Below are 24,869 nucleotides of genomic sequence, written 5' to 3' on the forward strand. Positions count from 1 at the left end.
GGGTATCGGATCCAAGACATCATAATCTTTAGTGGGAGTTGGTACAGAGGGCCTGATTCAGCTCGGATCACTATTGCGATCACAGATGCGATTACGCACGCAGTTCTGCTGTGAAAATATGCTAATGTTTGCAACCGCTCAGCCAGCATAGAGACGTACACTACCGCTTTCTCACATTAGTAAGACCTCACAGTCCTGTGTATACTTCAGTAACATTGAGTAACATCGGTCCTTCACGCAGAATTACAGCATGTCTGACCTGTCTCAGAAATTGCAAGTCTCGTCGCACGCAGTGATTACTCAAGCTGTGAATGCCATAGTACTGGCTAATATATGCACGCCCATATATGCACATCTGTCCGTTTGAACGCAAAGGCGTTCAAACGGACAGACACCTGCGTTTCTCCGCCCAGTCAGCCATCACCACCCCCAAATGCTGACGTTCCATCACTCACTCTACAATGGCTTTCTATCTGCATGCTTGATCGCAGAGCGTTCACAATGCTGTCCTGCGCACTGTGGTGCCTACGCATGCACAGTACGCACCATCGGCCAAACTATGTGCGCTGTTGCAATTGCGATCCATGCTGAATCTGGCCCAGAGAGAGGGGAAGAGTCTCACTCCATTACAAACTACATTAAAGATTCATTTTAGCCCTCTAAGAAATCTTTCCCTCTACTTTTCCAAGCAGTACAAATTTGGTGCAAGGTACATAAGTTCATGAGAGGCATTAGTTCAGACCCATTCAGCTCTGGTACAATTAAGAGGTCCTTTTATGGGTCAATTATATTCTGGTTCCATGTTGAAAACTTTAACTTTATAGGAGAATTTGGGTATCTGTAGACTAGGGACCAAATGTAATAGCCTGCAATTTACAGGAGCCAGTATTATGCTGGCAAAATAGTCACTAGATTTAAAGCAGCAATTACTTTAAAGGCAAAACCAACCTGGTTTTGAGAGGACTTGTGTATAACTTTCCTTTTCTTCCACAGTTACTTGTTTTTTTTGGGCTATCTACAAGACAGAAACAATACAGGTACAAAGTTATATGATTCTGCTGTTCTGGTCTTATCTAGAGTGATAATTGCTAGGGCCTGAATGGCTTCAACAGGCCCTGATATCCAGGATTGTATATACATAGCAAATTAAACCGTGGGACTTAATATATTAACTAATACTAAAAATAATTGTAGATTACATTATAAAAGAATTTGGGCCAATTGAAATAACTCACTACATTATCAGACGGTAGGAGGATATGCCTTGGTGTATTTACCTGCAGGCCCCTGATAATGATGGTGACCCTGATATCATAACACAATATGTGATGACAATTTGACCTCAAAAGTTTTAAAATGTTTGTATGTCAGTTTGCAGTTCTGCAATGTCAAACTTTCCAAATACTGTAACCAACTATTAAATAAATAACATGCAAACTTTGTTATTTGTACTATACCGTACAATGATATATACAAAAGTGACGAGAATTAATTTGATATTTACAATAATTGTAGCAGCGGGATGTAGTTAACTGACTGAATCCCGACGGCCAGGATGCCGATCGTAAGTATAGCGGGGCCTGTTAGGTCTTATCCGGGGTGGGGGTTAGGCTTAGGCGTTACAAGAGGGGTTAGGGTTAGGCTAGGGGAGGTTAGGGTTAGGTATCCCCAGGGGTGGGTTAGGGTTAGGCATCACTAGGGGGGAGAGGGTTAGTCACTAAGGGGGGAGGGTTAGGTTTAGGCACCAAGGGCGGAGGGCTATGTTTAGGCATTAACGGGGAGAGTTAGGGTGGCGGGTGGGGAGGGTCAGTGTTAGGCAGGGGTTAAAGTGGGCAGGAATGGGGTGGAACTGATTTCCGTCACCTCTATTGATAGGTAGAACTAGTTCCACCTCCATCAAGTCCTTGCACAGAAGTCCCACAGAGGGCCACTCACTGTCTACATAGGGAGGCTCAATTTCTTCAGAGGTCCTTTATTGCAGACAATCCAGCATATAAGTAAGGAAAGCATCAAGCAAAGGCAATACATAGTGGTGGCAAAAAACATCCAAGTGACATAGACTAGTTTATGGAGACCCCATAAAAAAACTCATAGGCACGGCAGCAAAATAACACTGATGATATAGTGCCTAGTTGGCCCCCAGGCATTCACCGTTTCCTATACATAACATTGTGTGTGTGTGTGTTTGTGTTAAGAACAGTTTTCACACTTGTTTTGGCCTGTCAGACTAGCGTGGCGAGGGGGTGGGGAGTATGCAGTGGGAGAGATGAGTTCCACCACCTCTCCAGGATCACTTTAAGCCCTGGTGTAAGGATGTAGGAACAGAGGGTTAGGGGGAGAAGGGGGGACTGTTAACATACTTACTTGACCCTTGTCGGGATCTTGAGCATCGGGATGCCACTGTCGGTATATTGACAGCAGGCATCCCGAGTGTCGGGATTTCATACCGATTCCGTAGCACCTATGCATGAGAGAGTTGTTAATGTTGAATATAAATTGCTGTAAAAAACCTTTAACATTTTAACAAAAACCACTGAATAAAAAAAAGAAAACCATATCACCTTGTTTGTAGTGTGTGTAAATGTAACTGAGAGTGCTGTTAGACATAGAAGTCTATACATTTAAGTGTCTTCTGGTTGTTAATGAATCGTACATTTCCTTGAAAGAGCGGAACTTCATTTCCCTTTGCAAGGCTAAGGAGGATTGAATTAGGCGGCTGAAATAATAAACTCTTGCAGTTCCCATGTGAGATGTCACTGTTTCCACTTCTGTGCTGTTCTACTTCTAATGTAATTCCTCACTTATTTCTAGTTGTCACTTATAAAAATGAATTACAGTGCCATGATAACAGAAAAGGGAAGAGGATGAACACTTTATAAAAATCATGTTGACTTTAGGTGCATTAATAAGTGACATGTTAGATGTATAGTTCCTGCTTGTGGTTCCCAATTATGAAAATGTGTATATACCTTATTATTCTTATTTTCTTTGATGGAAAAATAAAAAAATATATAGCAAAACAATTTTATGAAAAAATTAGTAAATTATGCTATATAACTATGTGGTCCATATGATGTCCAGGAGTGGTTTATTTAAAAGGACCACAGAACACAATACACCCTTTTTTCCTATAATGATTTATAAACCATAAAAATTCAAAGTAATATCTGCCATTGGAATTCTTTGCTGAGTATAGATGAAGTTCATGAGCACATCTGATTCTTGCCAGCATTGGCAAGTCCCTCTGTGCGGAGAGAAAAGTCCAGGAGGAGGCGTGTCACGGCAAATCACATCATCGGCAATATGATAATTTCAGCAAAATGACTCTGGGGATACGGCCCTTGCCCACCCATTTTATAAAGAAAGTGCTAGCTTGTACACTGGGTTGTTGATTGATTAGGCCCAAGTACTAGTAGAGGGCCTAGCTACAATCTGCATCGAGAACTTGTATCCGTGGTACTGTGACGGGATGTGACCGTGCAATCTTAGGTTGTGGTTATATCTTCCTGGCAAGCTCAGACCTCCAGCAAGGCCCAGATAATTAGTACCTACAAGTTGTGGCTCCAGAGGTGGAGTTGCAGCACAGTCCAAAATTCAAATAGGAGAGCCATGCCAACTGCCACCCCAAACGCTGCCAAACATTACTGGCCGGGACTCATTGGCAGTTGGTGTGGCTCCCCTATTTGAAATTTGGACTGCGCTGTAGCCGCACCTTTGGAGCCGCCACTGGACTACCTACTATACCCTCCTTATTCTTCTTTGTCACCACTTTTGCTCCTGCTGGCAAAAACAATATTTTGAATTGTGGGATGAGATTATATTTTAGTTAAAGTAGTGGAGTGGGTGCCTGCACAGCCATATTCCGTGGCTATATTGTAGAAAGGCTTTTTCTTCCTGCAGAATAACTTTTCAGTTCAAGTCTTCTCCTTTTTTGCATCTTCCAGTTTAATTATTGAAGAAAAAGTGCATTTTAAGTAGGGATGTGCAGGCTCGGATAGGTTCGAGTTTGCACGTGGAGTTCGGATTTTTCCCTCCAAAAAAACGGAACTCAGAACGAGGCAAAACGTCATCTTACATGGACGAACATCATCATTCCTGGTCTTTTGTCCAGGAATGATGATGTTCGTCCATGTAAGATGACGTTTTGCCTCGTTCTGAGTTCCGTTTTTTTGGAGGGAAAAATCCGAACTCCACGTGCAAACTCGAACCTATCCGAGCCTGCACATCCCTAATTTTAAGTCACTCTTCAATCACTGTAATATAATACTTCAAAAACACAAAAGGGACACAAATGACCAATAATTTAGGAAAACAATAGAAATGTTTCTACGAATACAGGAGTTGGCCTTAAATTGTTAAGCTGGCCATACAACAGGACAATATCGTTCCAACCAGCCAACCAGTTGACTAGTTGGAAAGAAAATCGTCTAGTGTGTGGGAGCAAATGAATATCGTCTGTTAGCTACGACATGCTGAAAAACTTCCAAAAACGGTTATTCCAACTAGTGTAGGGGGAAAGTTGGAGTGGTGTTTTTTGCTCAAAATGTGCATCTTATTTGCATAAATAAAACAACTGGAAATAACAAAACTACTTTGCTTGATTACACTTTTAAATAAAATTTTACTTACTACGGTGTGTGTGTATTTTTTTTTACAGTGGGGGTACGGGTGCCGGCATCTGCTGGCACTTGTAGTTCCACAAATGGCAAAGGGAAGGCATGCTGGCACCTGTAGTTCCACTATAAAAAACAATACTTTAATCCTATTTTCCACACTATTACCCCTGCGCCCAATGGTCAGGGGTGCGGGAAAGAGCCCTTGGCTTTAGCTTAAGCCTCGGTGGCTCAGAAGAGGGGGTCCCCTATATTGAGGGTATCCCCACCTCCCCGGAGATCCTGAGCTTGGGCTGACCGGCTTGGGCTGATAATTCTTTGGCCGGCATTACACCCCGGCCGGATTTGAGCCCAGTGCTGGTTTTAAAAATAGGGGGAATCCTATACAATATTTTTCCCTTTTTTTTTAAAACCAGGATTAGCTCAACTCTACTCATTCCCCCCCCCCCGTATTTTTAGGAACCAGGACTGGCTGAGGTGCCTGGGACTGGTTATGCTTTTTTGGGGGGCCTCATGTCAATTTTTTTTTAATTAATACTTTAGGTAGTTTACATGCAAAAACATACACAAATCACACTGATCTGTGTATGTTTCTGCCAAACTTGCAGCTCAGGAGGTGGTCTAATTGAAATTTCTATTTAGGTCGGAGTTTGCTACAATTAACCCCATTATTGTAATCACGATTCTTGGTAAATTTCAGAGTTGTATATTTCATTGAAAGTACTTTCAACTTTGGGCGATGGTGTATTCAATCGAGCTTGCATTCTCACTAGAGTTTTTCAGTGTAAATAGAGAAATTGCTCCCGAGTTTGTCTTTAGTAAATTTGCGAGTTGAAAAAATGCCTAAACACCCAAGATTGCAGTCTCGACCATGAATCTTAGTAAATTTACCCCAGATGTTAGACAGACTATAGGACGACATGGACAAAAGGTCGACACACTAAAGGTCAACATGGAAGAAGGTCGACAGGCACAAATGGTCGACAGGGTCAATATGTCAACGTGGAAATGGTCAACACTTTTTTTTCAGGGATAGGCTTAGGCACTTATCCCAATGGTTAGGGTTAGGCACTTATCCCGGCGGTTTCAGTTAGGCACCAGTAGGGAGGGATAGGCACTTACCAGGGGGTTAGATATTAGAAGGACGGTTAGGGTCAGGCACCAGGAGGGAGTGTTAGGGTTAGGCAGAAAGGGGAGGGTTAAGGTGAAGATTAGGGTTAAAAAAAATAATCACTTGTTGACCATTTTCATGTTGACCATTTTCATGTCGGTCTTCTGACCCTGTCGATCATTTGTACATGTCGACCTTCTTCCATGTCGACCTTTAGTGTATCAACCTTATGTCCCTGTCGACCTTTTGTCTCTGTCGACCTATTGACTAACATCTGGTGTCTATCTAAACCAGGGGTTCCCAACCATGGTCCTCAAGGCACACTAACAGTCCAGGTTTTAGGGATAGCCATATTTGAGCACAAGTGACTTAATTAGTGCCTCAGTTATTTTGATTTAACCATCTGTGCACAATCATGGATATCACTAAAACCAGGACTATTAGTGTGCCTTAAGGACCGAGGTTGGGTTTCACTGATGTAAACATTGTGAACCTTTTCCATGTAGATCTGTTATACCACACCCAAATGAAAGAGTTATGTACAAGAGTGTATAAGACTAGGTAATGCATCAGAATTATTTCAGTTGAGTTCCGCTAAGAGTAAAATAGATTGATCAACTTAAAAGGTTTGTGCAACTAGAAGCTTTGTAATTATGGGGTTGTTAACCTTTTAAGCCATGTCCTAAATTTAATTTGTGAATCAGCTTTGCAACCCATTGTTCACTTACTAATTGAAAACATATTTCCTTTTAATTACTTTATAGTTGGAAGTACATAATAGATGTGAGGGAGGATCATAGCTAGGTACCCACCACTGTTTCTTATAAGCTGTGCTCAAGGGCATTCCCATAGTCTTAGGAGTCAATGCAATGCTTATGGGGCCAAGCAGCACAGGGGCCCTGTACCAGAGAAAGAGATGTGATGCATAGTAAACATAACATGTCTTCATAGCAATTGTAGTCAGGCAATTTGTAATTGAATGGGGATAAAAATACTGTATTTATAATACAGATTAAAGCGGCCTATCCATTAGGCGACCTGAAAAACTGAACATCTTTCAGTACAGGATCCCGACCTCCTATCTCGGAACATGGGGAACCTGACGATCGTCATCAGGATAACCAGCATGTTCCGTAGATAGTCAGGGTCGGCATCGCTGGTCCTTGCCGCTATCCATTACACAACTTTTGGAACGATCCGACCAAAACCAGGAGGTTTTGGTCGGATTGTTTCAAAAGTTGTGTAATGGATAGGCCCCTTAATGTGCCATCCACCTATCAGCCCTAATGTTTAAACCACTGACAGGTAAAGTGAATAACATTGATTATCTTGTGACAATGACACCTGACAAGGGGTGGGATGTATTAGGCAGCCAATGAACATTTTTGAAGTTGATGTGTTGGAAGCAGGAAAAATGGACAAGCATAATGATCTGAATGACTTTGACAAGGGACAAATTGTGCTGGCTGGACGACTGAGTCAAGTTACCAATGGATCCCATGATGGATCCATATTTAGGTTCCCAACCCATCATTTAATATCACGTATCCTATTGTAATGTAGATGTGCTGTTTGGAGCAGATTTTAATAATTCTGCACAATTACTGTATTATATTGCCTTGAGGTTTGTATTTTTATTCCACTTGATATAGGTAGTTTTATAAATATAACAGGCATATTCTCAATAATGTATTTATTGCTAATATACAAATGTTAAGTTTTCCCTTGGTCTTTTCATATCATTGTAGAACAAAGAAGTGACCTGCAAGAGAGAGACGTGTCCAGTGGTTTCCAAGGACTGTGCTCTGGTCATTAAGCAGAGAGGCGCTTGCTGTGAACGCTGTAAAGGTGCAGTTATTTATTTCCAGTGTTTCCTTCCTGTTTCCGAGTGAAGTAGTTGCTATAAAGTATATACTGTGACAACGAGCTCTGTGATGTCCAGGCGTCTGCAGGGCACATATCTTCGGATGGGATGCAGGCAAGTCAATTGATAGGGGAGAAAACTAGATAGTCAATAACAGACGGATTGGGGACAAATTAGATAGTTACCGACTTATATATCTCCTCTCTGAGAGATGCCCGGAGAGGAGACACAGCTGGGCACTTCGGGGGGAAGGGTTCCTATGTAATTAGGCTCCGCCCCCATCAGGGGAAACTAAGAGTAGGTAAGTATGCAATATGGTGGAGAGTGGTTACACATGCAGTAGGGTACAGAGCTAGTGTACAGTATGTGTTGCCAGAGAGATGAATAGTGGGAAGACTAAACAGTTTAATGGTAACAAGAAATTAAATGACACACACCTGCTTTAATAAAATTCTGACTGTACCCCCCAAACACTTATCCCCCCTCCCTAATGCTATGAAATCAGCTTGCTCAGTGTATTGATAACACTACATGGGATAATGTACCCTTAATGTATGGGTATTAGAAATCACTGGGAAGGTCGATGATACAATATAACCAATAGGCCACAGGTCAGTCCTTTTATATAGGCCATGGATATCTGCGGAGGTCTTATTTTTTTCCATGGAGTTTATGCATATTGATGCACCTTTGTATGATTTCGGCCCCTAATTACACAGATAACACTGATTTAGTAACATATGAACATATGAATATATAAAGGCCTTGTGAGCAAAATGTATTGAATATTTCTGATGAAATGAATAGAGTATTACTCAAGGCACATAATAGGATGAAACATGCTTGGCGTCAGAGGCGGGCTGGGCCGGGGGGCAGGGTGCCATGTGCCCCTCGGGCCGGTAAAATTTTAGTGGTCCAAGGCCGCCCGCAGCCGTGCTCTGCATATACATAGCAGGCTGTGGAAGGCCTTCGGCTGGGGCTGGTCCTCTGCTCCATCGGATGTCCTACCTCTTGCTCCGCCTCCTGTTCCCTGTGCTGAGTGCACGTCATCACCCTGGCCCCCCCCCTCGCAGCGGATCCCCCGGCCATTGATAATTGCAGTCACAGTGCAGTTCGAAGAAGGCTAACAGGGAGGTGGAGGCGGGGCAGGGGGCAGGGCTACACGGCAGTCAGAGGCCAGCTTCATGAAGGGAGAGAGGAGGTGATGGAGGAGACAGTAAAGTGAGTATGCTGTACCCTGCTTGGCTGTAAGGTGATAGAGAGGAAGGGGAGGGGGGTTCTGTGACTGTGTATGTATTTGTGTGTATAAGTGTGTATGTATGCGTCTCTGTATTCATGTATCTGTGTGTATATATGTGTATCTGTATGTATGTGTTGTGTTTATATATGTGTAACTGTGTGTATGTCTGTTTGTATAAGTGTGTGTATGTATGTCTGTGACTATGTGTGTCTGACTCTATGAATGTGTGTGTGTATGTGACATTAATTTTTAACCATGTATGTGTGTATCAGTGTGTGACTGAATGTGTGTATTATTGTGTAACTATGTATGTGTGTATTGGTGTGTGACTGTGAATAAGTGTGTCTGTATGTATGTGTGTAACTATGTATGTATGTGTGTGTATGTGACTATGTATGACTGAGTGTGTGTGTATTGGTGTGTGACTGTGAATAAGTGTGTCTGTATGTATGTGAGTAACTATGTATGTATGTGTGTGTATGTGACTATGTATGACTGTGTGTGTGTGTATTGGTGTGTGACTGTGAATAAGTGTGTCTGTATGTATGTGTGTAACTATGTATGTATGTGTGTGTATGTATGTGACTATGTATGACTGTGAATAAGTGTGTCTGTATGTATGTGTGTAACTATGTATGTATTAGGGGTGTGCACCGGCCACTTTTCGTGTTTTGTGTTTTGGTTTTGGATCTGGATCTTTCTTCGTGTTTTGGATCTGGATTGGTTTTGCCAAAACCACCCTTCCGTGTTTTGGGTTCTGGGTTTTGTGTTTTGGATCTGTATTTTTTTGAAAAAAAGCATAAAAACAGCTAAAATCACAGAATTTGTAGGTTTTTCTGCTCCTATGCTATTATTAACCTCAATAACCTTAATTTCCACTCATTTCCAGTCTATTCTGAATACCTCACACCTCACAATAGTGTTTTTATGTCCAAAAGGTTGCACCGAGGTAGCTGGATGACTATGCTAAGCGACACGAGTGGGCGGCACAAACACGTGACCCATCTAGGCGTGAAACTGCAGTGGCAGACAGGATGGCATTGAAAAACTAGGCCCCAAACTGTACATAATGCAAAGAAAAAAAAGAGGTGCAAGATGGAATTGTCCTTGGGCCCTCCCACCCACCCTTATGTTGTATAAACAGGACATGCACACTTTAACAAACCAATCATTTCAGCGCCAGGCTCTGCCACACAACTGTGGCTGAAATGATTGGTTCGTTTGGGCCCCCACAAAACAAGCTGGCAATTAATCTGTCCCTGCACAAACTGGCTCTACGGAGGCAAGAAGTCGTCCTCATCCTCCTCATCCACAGATTCCTCACCCTCTTCAGTGTTATGTACATCCTCATCCTCACAGAGTATTAATTCGTCCCTGCTGGAACCACAGGTCCCTCTGTACGTTCTGGAGGCTGGTCTCCCTGGAAGAGTTGATCATTCATTTTATGAACATCATCTTCTCCACATTTTGTGGAAGCAACCTCCTACGCCTTTCGCTAACAAGGTTCCCGGCTGCACTAAACACTCTTTCGGAGTACACACTGGAGGGGGGGCAACTCAGGTAAAATAGAGCCAGTTTGTACAGGGACCTCCAAATTGCTTCTTTTTCCTGCCAGTACAGGTACGGACTGTCTGACATGCCTACTTGGATGCTGTCACCGATGTAATCCTTTAACAGACAGACGCACGCTTGTCGCTGCTGCTTTGAGGATTCAAGTGCGGCTACAGCCCACACAATTCACAAAGACAGAAAAAAAAAAAGAATATTTTTATTGTTTGTGGAGCACACTTTGAGGGTTACACCACCCTCTAACAGACAGACGCACGCTTGTCGCTGCTGCTTTGAGGATGCAAGTGCGGCTACAGCCCACACAATTCACAAAGACAGAAAAAAGAAGAAGAATATTTTTATTCTTTGTGTAGCACACTTTGAGGGTGTCACCACCCTTTAACAGACAGACGCACGCTTGTCGCTGCTGCTTTAAGGATGCAGGTGCGGCTACAGCCCACACATTTCACAAAGACCGAAAAAAAAAGAACAATATTTTAATTGTTTGTGTAGCACACTTTGAGGGTGTCACCACCCTTTAACAGACAGACGCACGCTTGTCGCTGCTGCTTTAAGGATGCAGGTGTGGCTACAGCCCACACAATTCACAAAGACAGAAAAAAGAAGAATATTTTTATTGTTTGTGTAGCACACTTTGAGGGTGTCACCACCCTTTAACAGACAGACGCACGCTTGTCGCTGCTGCTTTGAGGATGCAAGTGCGGCTACATCGCACACAAGTCACAAACACATAAAAAAAATAGTTTTTTATTTTTTGGAGCACTTTGAGAGTTACACCACCCTTTAACAGACAGACGCACGCTTGTCGCTGCTGCTTTAAGGATGCAGGTGCGGCTACAGCCCACACATTTCACAAAGACAGAAAAAAAAAGAACAATATTTTAATTGTTTGTGTAGCACACTTTGAGGGTGTCACCACCCTTTAACAGACAGACGCACGCTTGTCGCTGCTGCTTTGAGGATGCAGGTGGAATCTAGACGGGATTTGGAACCGAGGACACACTACCTCCATCAATTGTCTAAATCCCACTGCACTAATGTCGGATACCGGACGCACGTCTAACACCAACATAGCAGTCAAGGCCTCAGTTATACGTTTTGCTTCAGGATGACTGCTGTCGTACTTCATCCTCATCGCTAGGGACTGTTGGAGGGTCAATTGTTTAGTAAAAGTAGTGATGTTCCTACTTCCTCTCTGGGATGATGAACAACTCCCAGCAGCAGCAACAGCACTAGTAGGAAGTGGTTCTTGATCTTTCCCTATTTTATTTTTATCAGAGAAAGTTTGGTCCTCCATTTATGTTATATTGATATATATACGTGCGGCTAAAGCGCACACAAACACAGAAAATATTTTTTTATTTTTGCTGGAGAGTAGTGCACTTTGTGGGTTACACCACCCTTTAAGAAATGAGCCAGCCGGCTCTTTACTTATGGGACACAGGCGCACGCTTGGCGCTGCTCCTTTGTTGATGCACGTGCAGCCACAGTGCACACAAGTCACAAACACAGAAAATATATATTTTTTTGGTTTGGAGTGTACTTTGGGGGTTACAGAACCCTTTAACGGTCAAGCCAGCCGGCCCTTTACTTATGACACAGGCGCACGCTTGGCACTACTTTGTTGATGCACGTGCGGCTACTGCGCACACAATTCACAAACACAGAAAATAATTTTTTTTTTGGTTTGGACTGGAGTGTACTTTCGGGGGTTACAGCACCCTTTAACGGTCAAGCCAGCCGGCCCTTTACTTATGACACAGGCGCACACTTGGCACTACTTTGTTGATGCACGTGCGGCTACTGCGCACACAATTCACAAACACAGAAAATAATTTTTTTTCGGTTTGGACTGGAGTGTACTTTGGGGGTTACAGCACCCTTTAACGGTCAAGCCAGCCGGCCCTTTACTTATGACACAGGCGCACGCTTGGCACTACTTTGTTGATGCACGTGCGGCTACTGCGCACACAATTCACAAACACAGAAAATAATTTTTTTTTTGGTTTGGACTGGAGTGTACTTTCGGGGGTTACAGCACCCTTTAACGGTCAAGCCAGCCGGCCCTTTACTTATGACACAGGCGCACGCTTGGCACTACTTTGTTGATGCACGTGCGGCTACTGCGCACACAATTCACAAACACAGAAAATAAATTTTTTTTTGGTTTGGACTGGAGTGTACTTTGGGGGTTACAGCACCCTTTAACGGTCAAGCCAGCTGGCCCTTTACTTATGACACAGGCGCACGCTTGGCACTACTTTGTTGATGCACATGCGGCTACTGCGCACACAATTCACAAACACAGAAAATAATTTTTTTTTTGGTTTGGACTGGAGTGTACTTTGGGGGTTACAGCACCCTTTAACGGTCAAGCCAGCCGGCCCTTTACTTATGACACAGGCGCACGTTTGGCACTACTTTGTTGATACACATGCGGCTACTGCGCACACAATTCACAAACACAGAAAATAATTTTTTTTTTGGTTTGGACTGGAGTGTACTTTCGGGGGTTACAGCACCCTTAACGGTCAAGCCTGCCGGCCCTTTACTTATGACACAGGCGCACGCTTGGCACTACTTTGTTGATGCACGTGCGGCTACTGCGCACACAATTCACAAACACAGAAAATAATTTTTTTTTTGGTTTGGACTGGAGTGTACTTTCGGGGGTTACAGCACCCTTAACGGTCAAGCCAGCCGGCCCTTTACTTATGAAACAGGCGCACGCTTGGCACTACTTTGTTGATGCACGTGCGGCTACTGCGCACACAATTCACAAACACAGAAAATAATTTTTTTTTTGGTTTGGACTGGAGTGTACTTTCGGGGGTTACAGCACCCTTAACGGTCAAGCCAGCCGGCCCTTTACTTATGACACAGGCGCACGCTTGGCACTACTTTGTTGATGCACGTGCGGCTACTGCGCACACAATTCACAAACACAGAAAATATATTATTTTTTTAGCACTTGGGGGGAGCACCCCTGATGGACAGAGCACCCCCTGGACAACACTACAGCACCTCTTTAGGACTGGGACACTGCACAGGACTTTGGAGTGGACACAGCCCCTATGGAGAACTGACTGCACAACACAGTCCAGCCAGCCCCTATGGACTTTGAAGTAGTGGACACAGCCCCTATTAACAACAGCAGCACAGCACAACACAGCCAGCCCCTATGGACTTTGAAGTAGTGGACAACAGCAGCACTACACTACACTACACTACACAGCCCTAACTCCCACCCTCCCTCTTCACTGTCCACAGCCGAGTGAGAAAATGGCGCCGACGTGGGTACCTTATATAGGATCCAAAACCCGCGAGACTCGGAAGGCGGGATGATGACGTTTTGCCTCGATTTCAGATCCGAGTCAGGCGGGAAAAGTCGAGCCTGATTCGGATCGGACTCGGATCGGGGGGGCTCGGGGGGGTTCGGATTTCAGAAATCCGAACCCGCTCACCCCTAGTATGTATGTGTGTGTATGTGACTATGTATGACTGTGTGTGTGTGTGTGTATTAATTTGTGACTAAGTGTGTATTAGTGTGTGACTGTATGAATGCGTGTGACTGTGAATAAGTGTGTCTGTATGTACAGTATGTGTGTAATTGTATGTATGTGACCGATTGCTTCCTGACTACATCCCGTGCTGTGCATACTTCATTTTTATGTCTCTGGGTGATTATAAAGATGCAGTCATATGCTGGGCATACACTCTACAATTATCTGTCAGATATCTGTCCAATCTGGCTGGTTGGAGTGAAAACCTGGTAATGCATGGGAGCAAATGACAATAGAAATTTGCTCCCAAACACTAGAAAACAGACCAGATTTTCCTTCCCACCAGACAGATTTGACAGCTATCTGACAGATAATTGTAGAGTGTATGCCCAGCATAAGTAATTTGTTTTTTAAAAACTTTTCTTCATTTTATCCTGATTGTTTTGGGCTGTGCAATAGAGTAAATCTGCCTCTAGTTTTAAGGTGGCCATACACGTTGCGATGCACCGTGTGGTGCAACTGCTGATCTGCCAGCAGAAGGATCGTGCTGTCACTGCCGGCAATCGTACGGTCCCCGCAGACCGCACGATATGCCGGCTCCCCCCTCCTCCATTTGAATCGGATCGTACATTGCATCCCAGATCAGATGGTTCTGCAGGAAGACCTGGGGATGCGATGTACGACCCCGCGGGAGCGCGCAGCACGATATCAGGTACGATATCGTGCCCATACACGGCACGTTATAGCACCTATATCGTGCCATGTATGGGGGCCTTTAGACTTGTAATCCAGAATGTTACCATGGGATAGAATGGTAAAAAGAGGTGGTAAGTTGCCATGTGCGGGTAGAAACGCCCGGGCCACTTGATTGTATGTGCTGGCAACTAAAAGTTGCCAGCCAGCCCCTGCTTGGCGTAATACTCTAATGTCTCAATGGATTGTGAAGACAGTGTAAGGGTGCTAATAGGATTGCATATTATAATTATAAATCTCTACCTGAAATCAGCAGCCTTCAGAATCCAACAGACACATTTAATTGTAATGAAATAATGCAAGGCCCTTTGGCATCATCTCATGTTTTTCTGTTGGCCCATCCAAATCTGTCTCTAAGGATGAATTTATCAAATGTTATATAAACCATTTGTGGCAGATGTTTTTTCTCAGTTTATTTCTCATGTCAAATGTAATTGTTATATGTAAAAAAAGAAAGGAAGGGTATACTAGTAGCAAATATCCATGGATGAGGACTATACTGCAGAATGCATTTATTCTGTGGCTTAGTCTGCTTTGTGTTTATTACATGACTCATCCATAGAATAATGCACATCCAGCTGAAGGCTGTTTCCACTGAGTTTATCTAACCAGCTCTGAATCCTTTCTTAACCCTTTATCTGCTTTGTGCCATAACATTAGTGGGATGATCGGTGACATGAGACCAAGAATGACAGGACTAATACAACTGCAGGCTGGAAAAATAAATCATTACTTATAATATTGATCTTGTCATATTTGGATCACCACATTTGTGAGGGCATTAATTTTCATATACTGTAGCAGCGATGTATATACTATTAATATTATAAATGACAATAAGAAATATTGGGTTAAATTATTATCATTGTTAATAGAAGTTGTTATTGTTTTATGGATCGTAGTTCAGTGATTTTTTTTGCTGTATTCTGGATAATTTGGACTAGCAGTAGTTTCATTTGTTGGATCAGATGTAGGATGGCAACATAATTTGGATAATGTCATATTGGCCATGCATGTGGAATTTCATCAACCAGTGTTGGACCAAATTGACCTGACATTCCTGTACAACATTTAGATCTGTCTTACCAAATATGATTATAATATAAATATCTTTTTGGCCAGTCATCCTATTGACATTTATGTACAGCCATCTGCTGAGTGCACTGTGTGTGGGCTTCACTTACTTCCCAGTTATTTGAGAGTCATAACCAAATGACCTAACGAGTATGGCCAATCATCCACAGAACCAATTATTCAGTGAATGCCTTGAAAAACACAGGTATTTTGCATAACTATTTAAGTTAATGCACTTCCCTATTGTGTAAATATATTCATAGTTAGCATTTAAATCATTGGAAAAAAAAATAGCAATAAGGACGTTACATCTGTTCAGAAAGACCTTACAGTAGTTGTGTCCCTCAAGTATAAAAGGTGAGCCCTTTAAGGAACAAGCAAGTCTATATGAGCCAGGTAAATGGGGTTTACCACTTACAACTAAACTTACACATTCCATCTAAAGATTCAGTATGTCTACAGCTATTATTATCGCCCTTAAAGTCTGATTCAGGTTGGATCGCAAGGCTGTGTTCGCACGCAGCCAGCCGATGTTTGCATTCTGCGCATGCGCATAAGGCAGTGCGCGAACCGGCCACTGCGATTGGGAAGCGATCGCATTGAGCATGCAGAGTCTTCACATAGTGATTGACAGGAAGTGACCATTTGAGGGTGGGTACGGGGGGTGGTCAGAGAAATGCAGTCGCGCCTGTGCATTTAAACGCCGTTACAAGGGCATGCATAATTAAGCCCCTGCGATAGCAAACGCTGGCAGAGGTCTAGATGGTGACAGGAAGTTTAGCAGTTGGTAGGGTCTGGTCAACCACAACTGTGTGGATGGTTCCAATATTACTTGATGTTACCGATGTTTTCGCTGACATGCGGATGCATGTCATGGGAAGTGGGCTGCTTTATACAGTGGTGGGCATCTTGGTATAGAGCTGCGGTTGCCGTGCGATTGCATTCATTAGCTTATTTTTGCAGCGAGCGGGGTGCATGCGAACGCAGGCTTGCGACCCAACCTGAATAAACTACAGTTATTTTCTTTAGCTTAATAAATGAAGCTTCTTGGGATACTTGCTGGAGATATTTAGGTCTGTCAGATTTTTGCTTTGCACAAGTGTTGCCCAAACTTTTGCCACCTTGAGTTAACATAGGGCCTGATTCAGTGACAGACACAATGCCGACATATACAGTGTTGATCGATTATCGTAAATAGCACCTAAGTTGTACTGCACATGCACCAAGGTACACTGCCAATGTCACATGCAGAGTTTATTTACTTGCAGTGTGATTGACAGTCAGGGTGTGTTTGGGGAAGGTAATGGCAGCAAAGAACACAGGCATATCGCGACCGTTGTGGGGTCATGTCACATTCTGCATCTGCGGTACCGTAGGGTTACTCAGAAAACTGATAATCAAAGGATCTGCCCTTTTGTATGCAGATACTTAGGGTAGCAAGACTGCAGGTGGGCATCTCAATAAATTAATTGGCAGCTGCAACATTTGAATATGTGTACACTAGAGTTGCCGATTTTTAGCTCCCTCCTTCCGGGAGGGAGCTGTCGGGCTTCCTCAGCAGCAGGGGGGGGGGTTGCACCAAAAGGGGCGTGGCCAGGCAGATGATGCATCTACAGGGTGGAGCATGGGTGTGACAGCGCAATTGCATCATCGCGGTCCCGCCCCCTCGTCACAATGCCGATATTAATGGCACTGTGAAGCAGGGGCAGGCCACGATGACGCAATTCTGCACTAGTCTGCCGGGGATCATACTGTATTCGCGGGGGGTTGGCCAGACTGGTCGCCGGGGACCGGGAAACTTGCCTGCCTTTCAGAGGGGCCTGGAGCGGCACCAGATTTTCAAAGGGCTCCCAGCCGATTGGGAGGGTAGGCAAGTATGGCGTATACAGGCGCAGCAGTATTAGCGTACTCCTCTGAAACAGGCCCATAGTTCCTTGGGGGCCATATGTATTATTATTAATTATCGCAATAGTATATGTTTTTCGGGCCAATATATCAATAAATATTGTCGAAGCAGCTGAGCATCAACTGGCGAGCAGCAAGAGTACTCCTACCACTGTCGGTAAGGCAGGCGGGCAGGCGGGCTTCGGGAACAGTACTCTTGCTGCTCGCCAGGTCAGTACAGGAACCCTCTGCATGTGCATCATCTTACACTTTACTGGAAGCCCTGGCTTAAACTTCGACTTGCAGATTTTCTAAAACTTAAAATACAGATTTTTTTTTTTTAAATCGAAATGCATCTCAGTGAGTTTTTTTTATTGAGCCTGCAGTGATCACTGGATAAAATGAAGCACTGCCAATGCACAATAGACAGCAAAGAGCAACAACTGTTTTGCTGCCATTCAGCTGACTCTGTGATGTCACTTATGGCAAAATCCCCATGCTTCGTTTTTTTGTAACAATTACTGCTGTTTTTTTCCTGTTACCCATAATCCCATGAGGAACAAGCAGTTAAACAAAACAAATAAAGAAATGACAAAAAAAATTGTTATTCTATGTACTTTTCACATAGATGAAAATGTTTGTATATAATAGATATTTCCGAAGATTAAACATAATTAATACTCATTGTGCAGGTTTACATTTTTGGCTTCTTTAAAATCCATTCATTTAAAAATTGGAATGTAAAATGTATTTATTTCCATACATGGAATAAATTTCCTTAAAGCTATGTTTGTATTTCAAAGCATATTTTAATACAAAATGGCAGTGCTACGCCTTGCTAAATATAGGCTGTGGTTTGTAAAACGAGGGAGGAAATATGAAACGCAGTGATTCCTACATAAGCATTATGGCTCAGATGTTTTACATTGTACTGGTTTAATGGATAATATTTTCCATTAGTTTCCTGTGGTGCTCTGACCTTACCAAGTAGTAAATAATAACCTCAACTGAGATTCCACTTCCATTAAAGGCATTTGCAAACCCCTGACTTCTATCAAAATATTAAATATATAGACACTAGAATTATATATTTTGTCTAGGTCACAATATCAAAAAACAGTGTTTAGAAACATTATGTAATTACATATTCATTCATATCACTAAAGAAGGAATGGTAGAAAAAGGGACAGCACAGTCATTAGGCCAAAGTAGACAGCTGCTTAATTCGCCACATAATGTCACTCATCCAGTGTTTTTAATGCCCCTACGCTGCCCCTACATTGAGCATCGGCCAGTAACATGGAGGAGATGCAGGCAGCACCTTCTTATATGTGAAGCTGGATGGGTATGGGATGCCAGCAATCGGAATCCCAGTGGTCAAAATCTCGACGCTGGCATTCTGACAGGGTTAGGATACCGACACTTGTTCTCCCCCTCTCCCTACCCTAACGCTTCCTCCCTGGTGCCTGAACCTAACCTCCCCTCCTAACGCCTAAATCTAACCTCCCCCACCCCGCACCTTAAACCTAACCCCCCCCTTAGTGCCTAACCCTAACCCTCCCCCTAGTGCCTAACCCTCCTCCCAACCCCGCTACTTACCTTCGGGATGCTGGCGATCGAGATTCTGACAGGTGTTGGGATTCCGGCACCGGTCTTCTAAGCACCGGCATCCCTTGTGTCTAAATGTATTCCTGTGAAGCTGCCAGCTACTGCTCCTCCATGTGTCCCACTCTGAGACACAAGTGATACTGTCCCCACTTCCTGTCAACTAATGTAAGGGGGGACAGCAGGGCCGCCTTAAGAGTGCAAACAGCATTTGTTACAGAAGAATTTGTCTTCTTCCTAATCAGTCGTATTGCATGGCAATGACGCTAGGAAGAGGCTGTCCATAAGAATTACAAGGTGATCCACATGTGTTTTTTTCAGAGATATGCAGTTCGGTTCTGGCTCGGATCTTCCCGCCAAGTTTGGATCTCAGAATGAGGCGAAATGTCATCTTTCATGACAAAACGCTATCTTTGTCCGTGGAAGATGACATTTTGCCTTGTTCTGAGATCCGGACTTGGCGGGAAGATCTGAGCCAGAACCGAACCGCACATCTCTAACTGTTTTAATCCAATTACAATGTGTTGTTTTTTTTATAATGACTTGTTCAAAACTGGAAATAACTGTATGACTGGGCTATATCTCATTCTGCAAAGGTGATACAAACTCTAGGCAAGATAAACCAATCAAGCGTTTCTCTGCTCATTAATTAATTTATCTCTCCTTAGGACTCTCTTATCAGTTTTATTATGTTGTTAATGCACTCAGAATAAATTAGGTTGATGGCATGGTTTAGTGACATGAGTACATTTGGCATCATTTGGAGTCTTTGTATATTGTCATTAGGCACATTGCAAGATCTTGAGGTCTAAAAATATGGCAGACATAGGCAAACAGTCACAAGCCTTCGAAATTGGAATGTAATGCCGGCTATCGGGATGCCTCCTGTGAAAATATTGACAGCGGCATCCCAATGGTTGGTATCCCAACAGGGGTCAGGTAACTATACTTACCCTCCCCCCTTCTCCTCCTAACCTTCTCTTCTTGTAGCCTAACCCTAACACTCCCCCAATCCCACACCCTAACCCTGACCCTCCCCGTTAGTGCCTAAACCTAAATCTTCCCCATTCATGCCTAAGCCTAACCCTCCCCCCCTTAGTGCCTAACCCTAACCCTCCCCTCAGTGGTGCCTAACCCTAACCCTTCCCCATCTCTTTTTCTAAAAACCGGCACTTTAGCAAATATTCCCCATTTTGTTAATTATCGGTCTCCAGAATTAACATATTGAATAGGTCCCTTAGTGCCTTTCTGATATCACTGGTTCCCATAAATCAATAAGCTGTATTTGCACCACAATTGGCTCAGCCCATAAAATATTTCCTTTACCCTTTGTAAGCAACAGGAGTAAATTTTGTTAAGAAGAAATGTTCTTCCAAATCTGGATGATTTTATGGCATGTTTAGAATTATGCATTTTTGAAACATTTAAATGATAAGGTTGTGCAATACTTTATTATAAATAATGTTCTGATTTCTTTTCCCCAGGTTGTAACTTCAGTGGTAAACTATACAACAGTTCCATGAAATGGCAAGATGCTTCTCAACCCTGCATGACTCTGCAGTGTCAGGTAAGACTCCACTGTGTAATTATAAAGCTCCCAATATAGTCTGTATTGCTGATACAAAATTACTAACAGTTGGGAATGGGGATAAAATTGCTGACAACCAAATGGCTTTACCCAAGTGAGAAAGGCACATTCTCACCATGTTGTTTTCTTCTCACTGTGCTTCTTAGATCTTTGTCTATCTTTCCATATTTATCATGTGTGTGTATGTGTATATAAATTAGTAATAATAATATTGACCACATCGCTCGCTGTATATATGCCATGTGTTTGTGTCAATATCAAATGTAAAAGGTGTCTGACAGTTGTATGCACAATCAGGGGCATAGGGGTACATAGAGGTTAGACTGTAGCCCCCATTGAAAATAATGGGGACTCCGGTCTACAATGCTAAATGGCCTTCATCTCCCAAAACTGACACCCCAGACCGAGCAACCGTCCTTCTACCTTAATTAGTATCAAATACCAGAACTTCCCCCATACCTAATAACCCCCCTTCTCCCTGAAATAAAATCATATCCCAGAACTGCCCCCACCAATCTCATTCAGATATTCTCCAGTTCGGTATCTGAATGAGACCAGGGGACCTGCCGCACATCCAGCGCCCAGGAGGTAGAGGGCAGTGTGAGCAGCGGCATCTCAGAACAGCCTGTTGTGCACCCGTCCTGTACACTACACATCTATGGAACACTAAAGAGATACAAAAGGTATACCCGGAAACATACTACTACATGCTATAGCCATAGCATTATCTGGTACGCAGTCCTTTTTTTATTGCCACAATACCTGTATAGTAAGTACTCCACTATATTATCTCTTTCGCTCATGGGCTTATGTTAGCGCCTTCAAGATTATCCGGCCGATGAGATCCAGCTTCCTTTCCGTTCAGTGGGAATCCTATACATTGGAATTCAGATAAGCTTTAACGTTCTTTATTTGGTACGCATATTTGATTTGAGTTGAGCGCCGGTTGCCAATTTTTTAACAATAATACACTATCAGGCGCATGTCTTTTTAAACCTTTTTCCAGAACATTCCCACATGTCTGCCATACGGCATTCCAAAAAGAATGCTGCCGCCTCTCACTTGAAGGATTAGTTACTTTTTTTGTTTTTTTACTACAGAATTTTGCTGCACTTTTTATATACACCCACCGTTGTCATACCGTGTACAACTTATAACTGTCTGAGGGATAATTTTCATTGTGCGCTGTCCTTACACCTTCACACACACATATATGTACTGTATATATATATAAATATATACATATATATATTAGGGATGTGCAGGCTCGGTTCTACTCGGTTCCGTTCGGTTCTTTTTACCGGATCTTATTGGGTTTCAGCTGTCACGAGTTTTGGATAGCCAATAAGATTCGGTAAAAAGAACCGAACGGAACCGAGTAGAACCGAGCCTGCACATCCCTAATATATATATATAATATATATATATATATATATATATATATATATTTGATGTAGAGACCGGCAATCCTCCTGTATCCACAGCTACCCAGGTGCACATCCAATTGCGTCAAGAACAACCCATAAACCAAATAGGAAAAAGTCAGCAGCACTCCACAGGGATTTTTTTCAGCCAAGCAATCAAACAGCAAAATGATTTATTCCAATAATAAATCATTTTGCTGTTTGATTACTTAGCTGAAAAAATCCCGGTGGAGTTCTGCCGACTTTTTCATATATCTATCTATCTATCTATCTATCTCTATCTATCTATCTATATATATATATATATATATATATATATATATAAAGTTAAACAGAGACAGGGGACGCCACATAGTGCTTTAAAAGTATAACAGTTTTTATTGCAATCTTCCCAATAACCAATTAAGTGTACCAGAAAGGGCGGTCTTACACCACCGCCCTTTCAGCATATAACGAGGGAACAAGGCGATCACCGGCCGCTGATCTGGACATCTCCAAGCGGCTCTCCGGGAGCTTGCTTCCGACCACAATCTCAAATGCCAAGCCACGCCCCTACCGGTTTCGTCACTCGGACTTCATCAGGAGGCTGACTGGCATTATGCAAACATCTCTTTAAATTGTACTGGCCTCATTGAAAGGTACTGGCCTCATTAAAATATCCACAGCTGTAATTAATTGCATTGTAATATTGCATACAAATTCAAAGTACATAAAATAATAAAAACAATAACAGAAACAATACATTGTATCCACCACATATTGCTACAAAATATCATGTTACAAACCAAGTCAGAAAATACGAAAGAATAAAATTTAGCACATAAAATACAATAAATGTAAATGTAAAACACCATTGCAGTACATACAATTTATATATTTAATTACAGTGCCTATCATATGTATTGCCAACCAAATTTTGCTAGACATAATAAAATACACATGTATATAAAAACCTTCACAAACATATGTAAAAAAACAATCTTAAAATGGATCACATAAAGACATCAGCAGATGTATATAAATTGTTTGTATGTACAACAATGGTGTTTTACATGCTAAGTTAAATTTATTGTATTTTATGTGCTAAATTTTATTCTTTCATATTTTCTGACTTGGTTTGTAACATGATATTTTGTAGCAATATGTGGTGGATACAATGTATTGTTTCTATTATTGTTTTTATTATTTTATGTACTTTGTATTTGTATGCAATATTACAATGCAATTAATTACAGCTGTGGATATTTTAATGAGGCCAGTACCTTTCAATGAGGCCAGTACTATTTAAGGAGATGTTTGCATAATGCCAGCCAGCCTCCTGATGAAGTCCGAGTGACGAAACCGGTAGGTGCGTGGTTTGGCATTTGAGATTGTGGTCGGAAGCAAGCTCCCTTCATAGACGCTTGGAGACGTCCAGGTCAGCGGCCAGTGATTGCCTTGTTCCTTCGTTATATGCTGTATACACTTGCGGTGGTGTAAGACCGCCCTTTCTGGTACGCTTAATTGGTTATTGGGAAGATTGCAATAAAACCTGTTATACTTTTAAAGCACTATGTGGCGCCCCCTGTCTCTGTTTTACTTTTAGTTTTTACCCCCGGCTGAATTCGGGTTTTTTGGGGAAGACGCCGATCCATATCTTCTTTGGGATCTTTGTTTTATTCCACTACATAGGAGGAATTCTAAGTGACTATTACACAATCATTTGTTTGAAACAGAACATTTCTCTTGTCTCAAGGACATTTGGTATTCATTTTATTGAAGCGCACTGATTGTCTTGTATATATATATATATACATATATACATATACAGTATATAAATATATATATATATATATATATATAATATATTAGTCAATTAATTGTGGTACTAAATGCTACACCTTTTACAGGTCAGATACAATTTAGAAGCAGTGCCCTCTTACCGCATTGTCTGTGTAATCACCCAGTCTCATCTTATTACTGTCTTGTCCCCGATTGTAAAACGTTGTGGAATAATAAAAATACGTACATGCATGCACATATATACATACTCACCTTACAGTTTACTTGTGTGATTACTGGCTGAGTAACTAGCAGTCCAGGAAATAATAATTTGAGGGCATATCAAGATTGCCATCACTGATAATAGACTCCGGTGGACAAAAATTATAAAATTTTATCTCTGTTCTAAGCTCTCTTGCTAGGGGGTATTTGTAGTTTGCTTAATTTACCTCAAAATTACAGGTATATAGATGTGCTAATTTTGTCTTGAGTGCTAGTAAACTGTAATCTCTATTGTCAGTCAACACTCTAGCCATAAAATGAATCGTAAATAAACTCACATGCAAAAACGAATTAGAAGTGTCATAGTATGTGAAAACACTGGTCTCCAGGCATGCTGTGATATGTCCTCTCAGTATTGCTACAGAATAATCAGATCAGTCAACGATATACACAAATATAGTCCTAGTTTTAATTATTTGACTCCCCATACCCCACATTTGTAGTGCCATCCCTCACATTCAACCCTTCATCACTGCAGAACCTATTGATCAACTCTGTAAGATAGAAGATACAGTGTGAATACAACAAGTAAATGCCTATTGCCTCATCTACCAGGAGTCAGGGTAGGAAAGAAGTAAAGTAGGCAATTGGAAACAGC

General features: G+C 42.3%; 1 protein-coding gene across 1 annotated transcript in view; it reads left to right on the top strand.

Annotated features, from left to right (window-relative positions):
* Nucleotides 1-24,869, top strand: part of BMPER (BMP binding endothelial regulator) — a 292,874-nt gene that overhangs the window by 77,759 nt on the left and 190,246 nt on the right. The window contains exons 3-4 of the mRNA XM_088464418.1: nucleotides 7,473-7,572; nucleotides 20,701-20,783. Coding sequence (XP_088320544.1) covers nucleotides 7,473-7,572; nucleotides 20,701-20,783 — 183 coding nt within the window. The remainder of the gene's footprint in view (nucleotides 1-7,472; nucleotides 7,573-20,700; nucleotides 20,784-24,869) is intronic.

The sequence above is a fragment of the Taudactylus pleione genome, unplaced genomic scaffold (assembly GCF_031769625.1).
Source record: "Taudactylus pleione unplaced genomic scaffold, aTauple2 ptg000054l, whole genome shotgun sequence".
Lineage (NCBI taxonomy): Eukaryota > Metazoa > Chordata > Amphibia > Anura > Myobatrachidae > Taudactylus > Taudactylus pleione.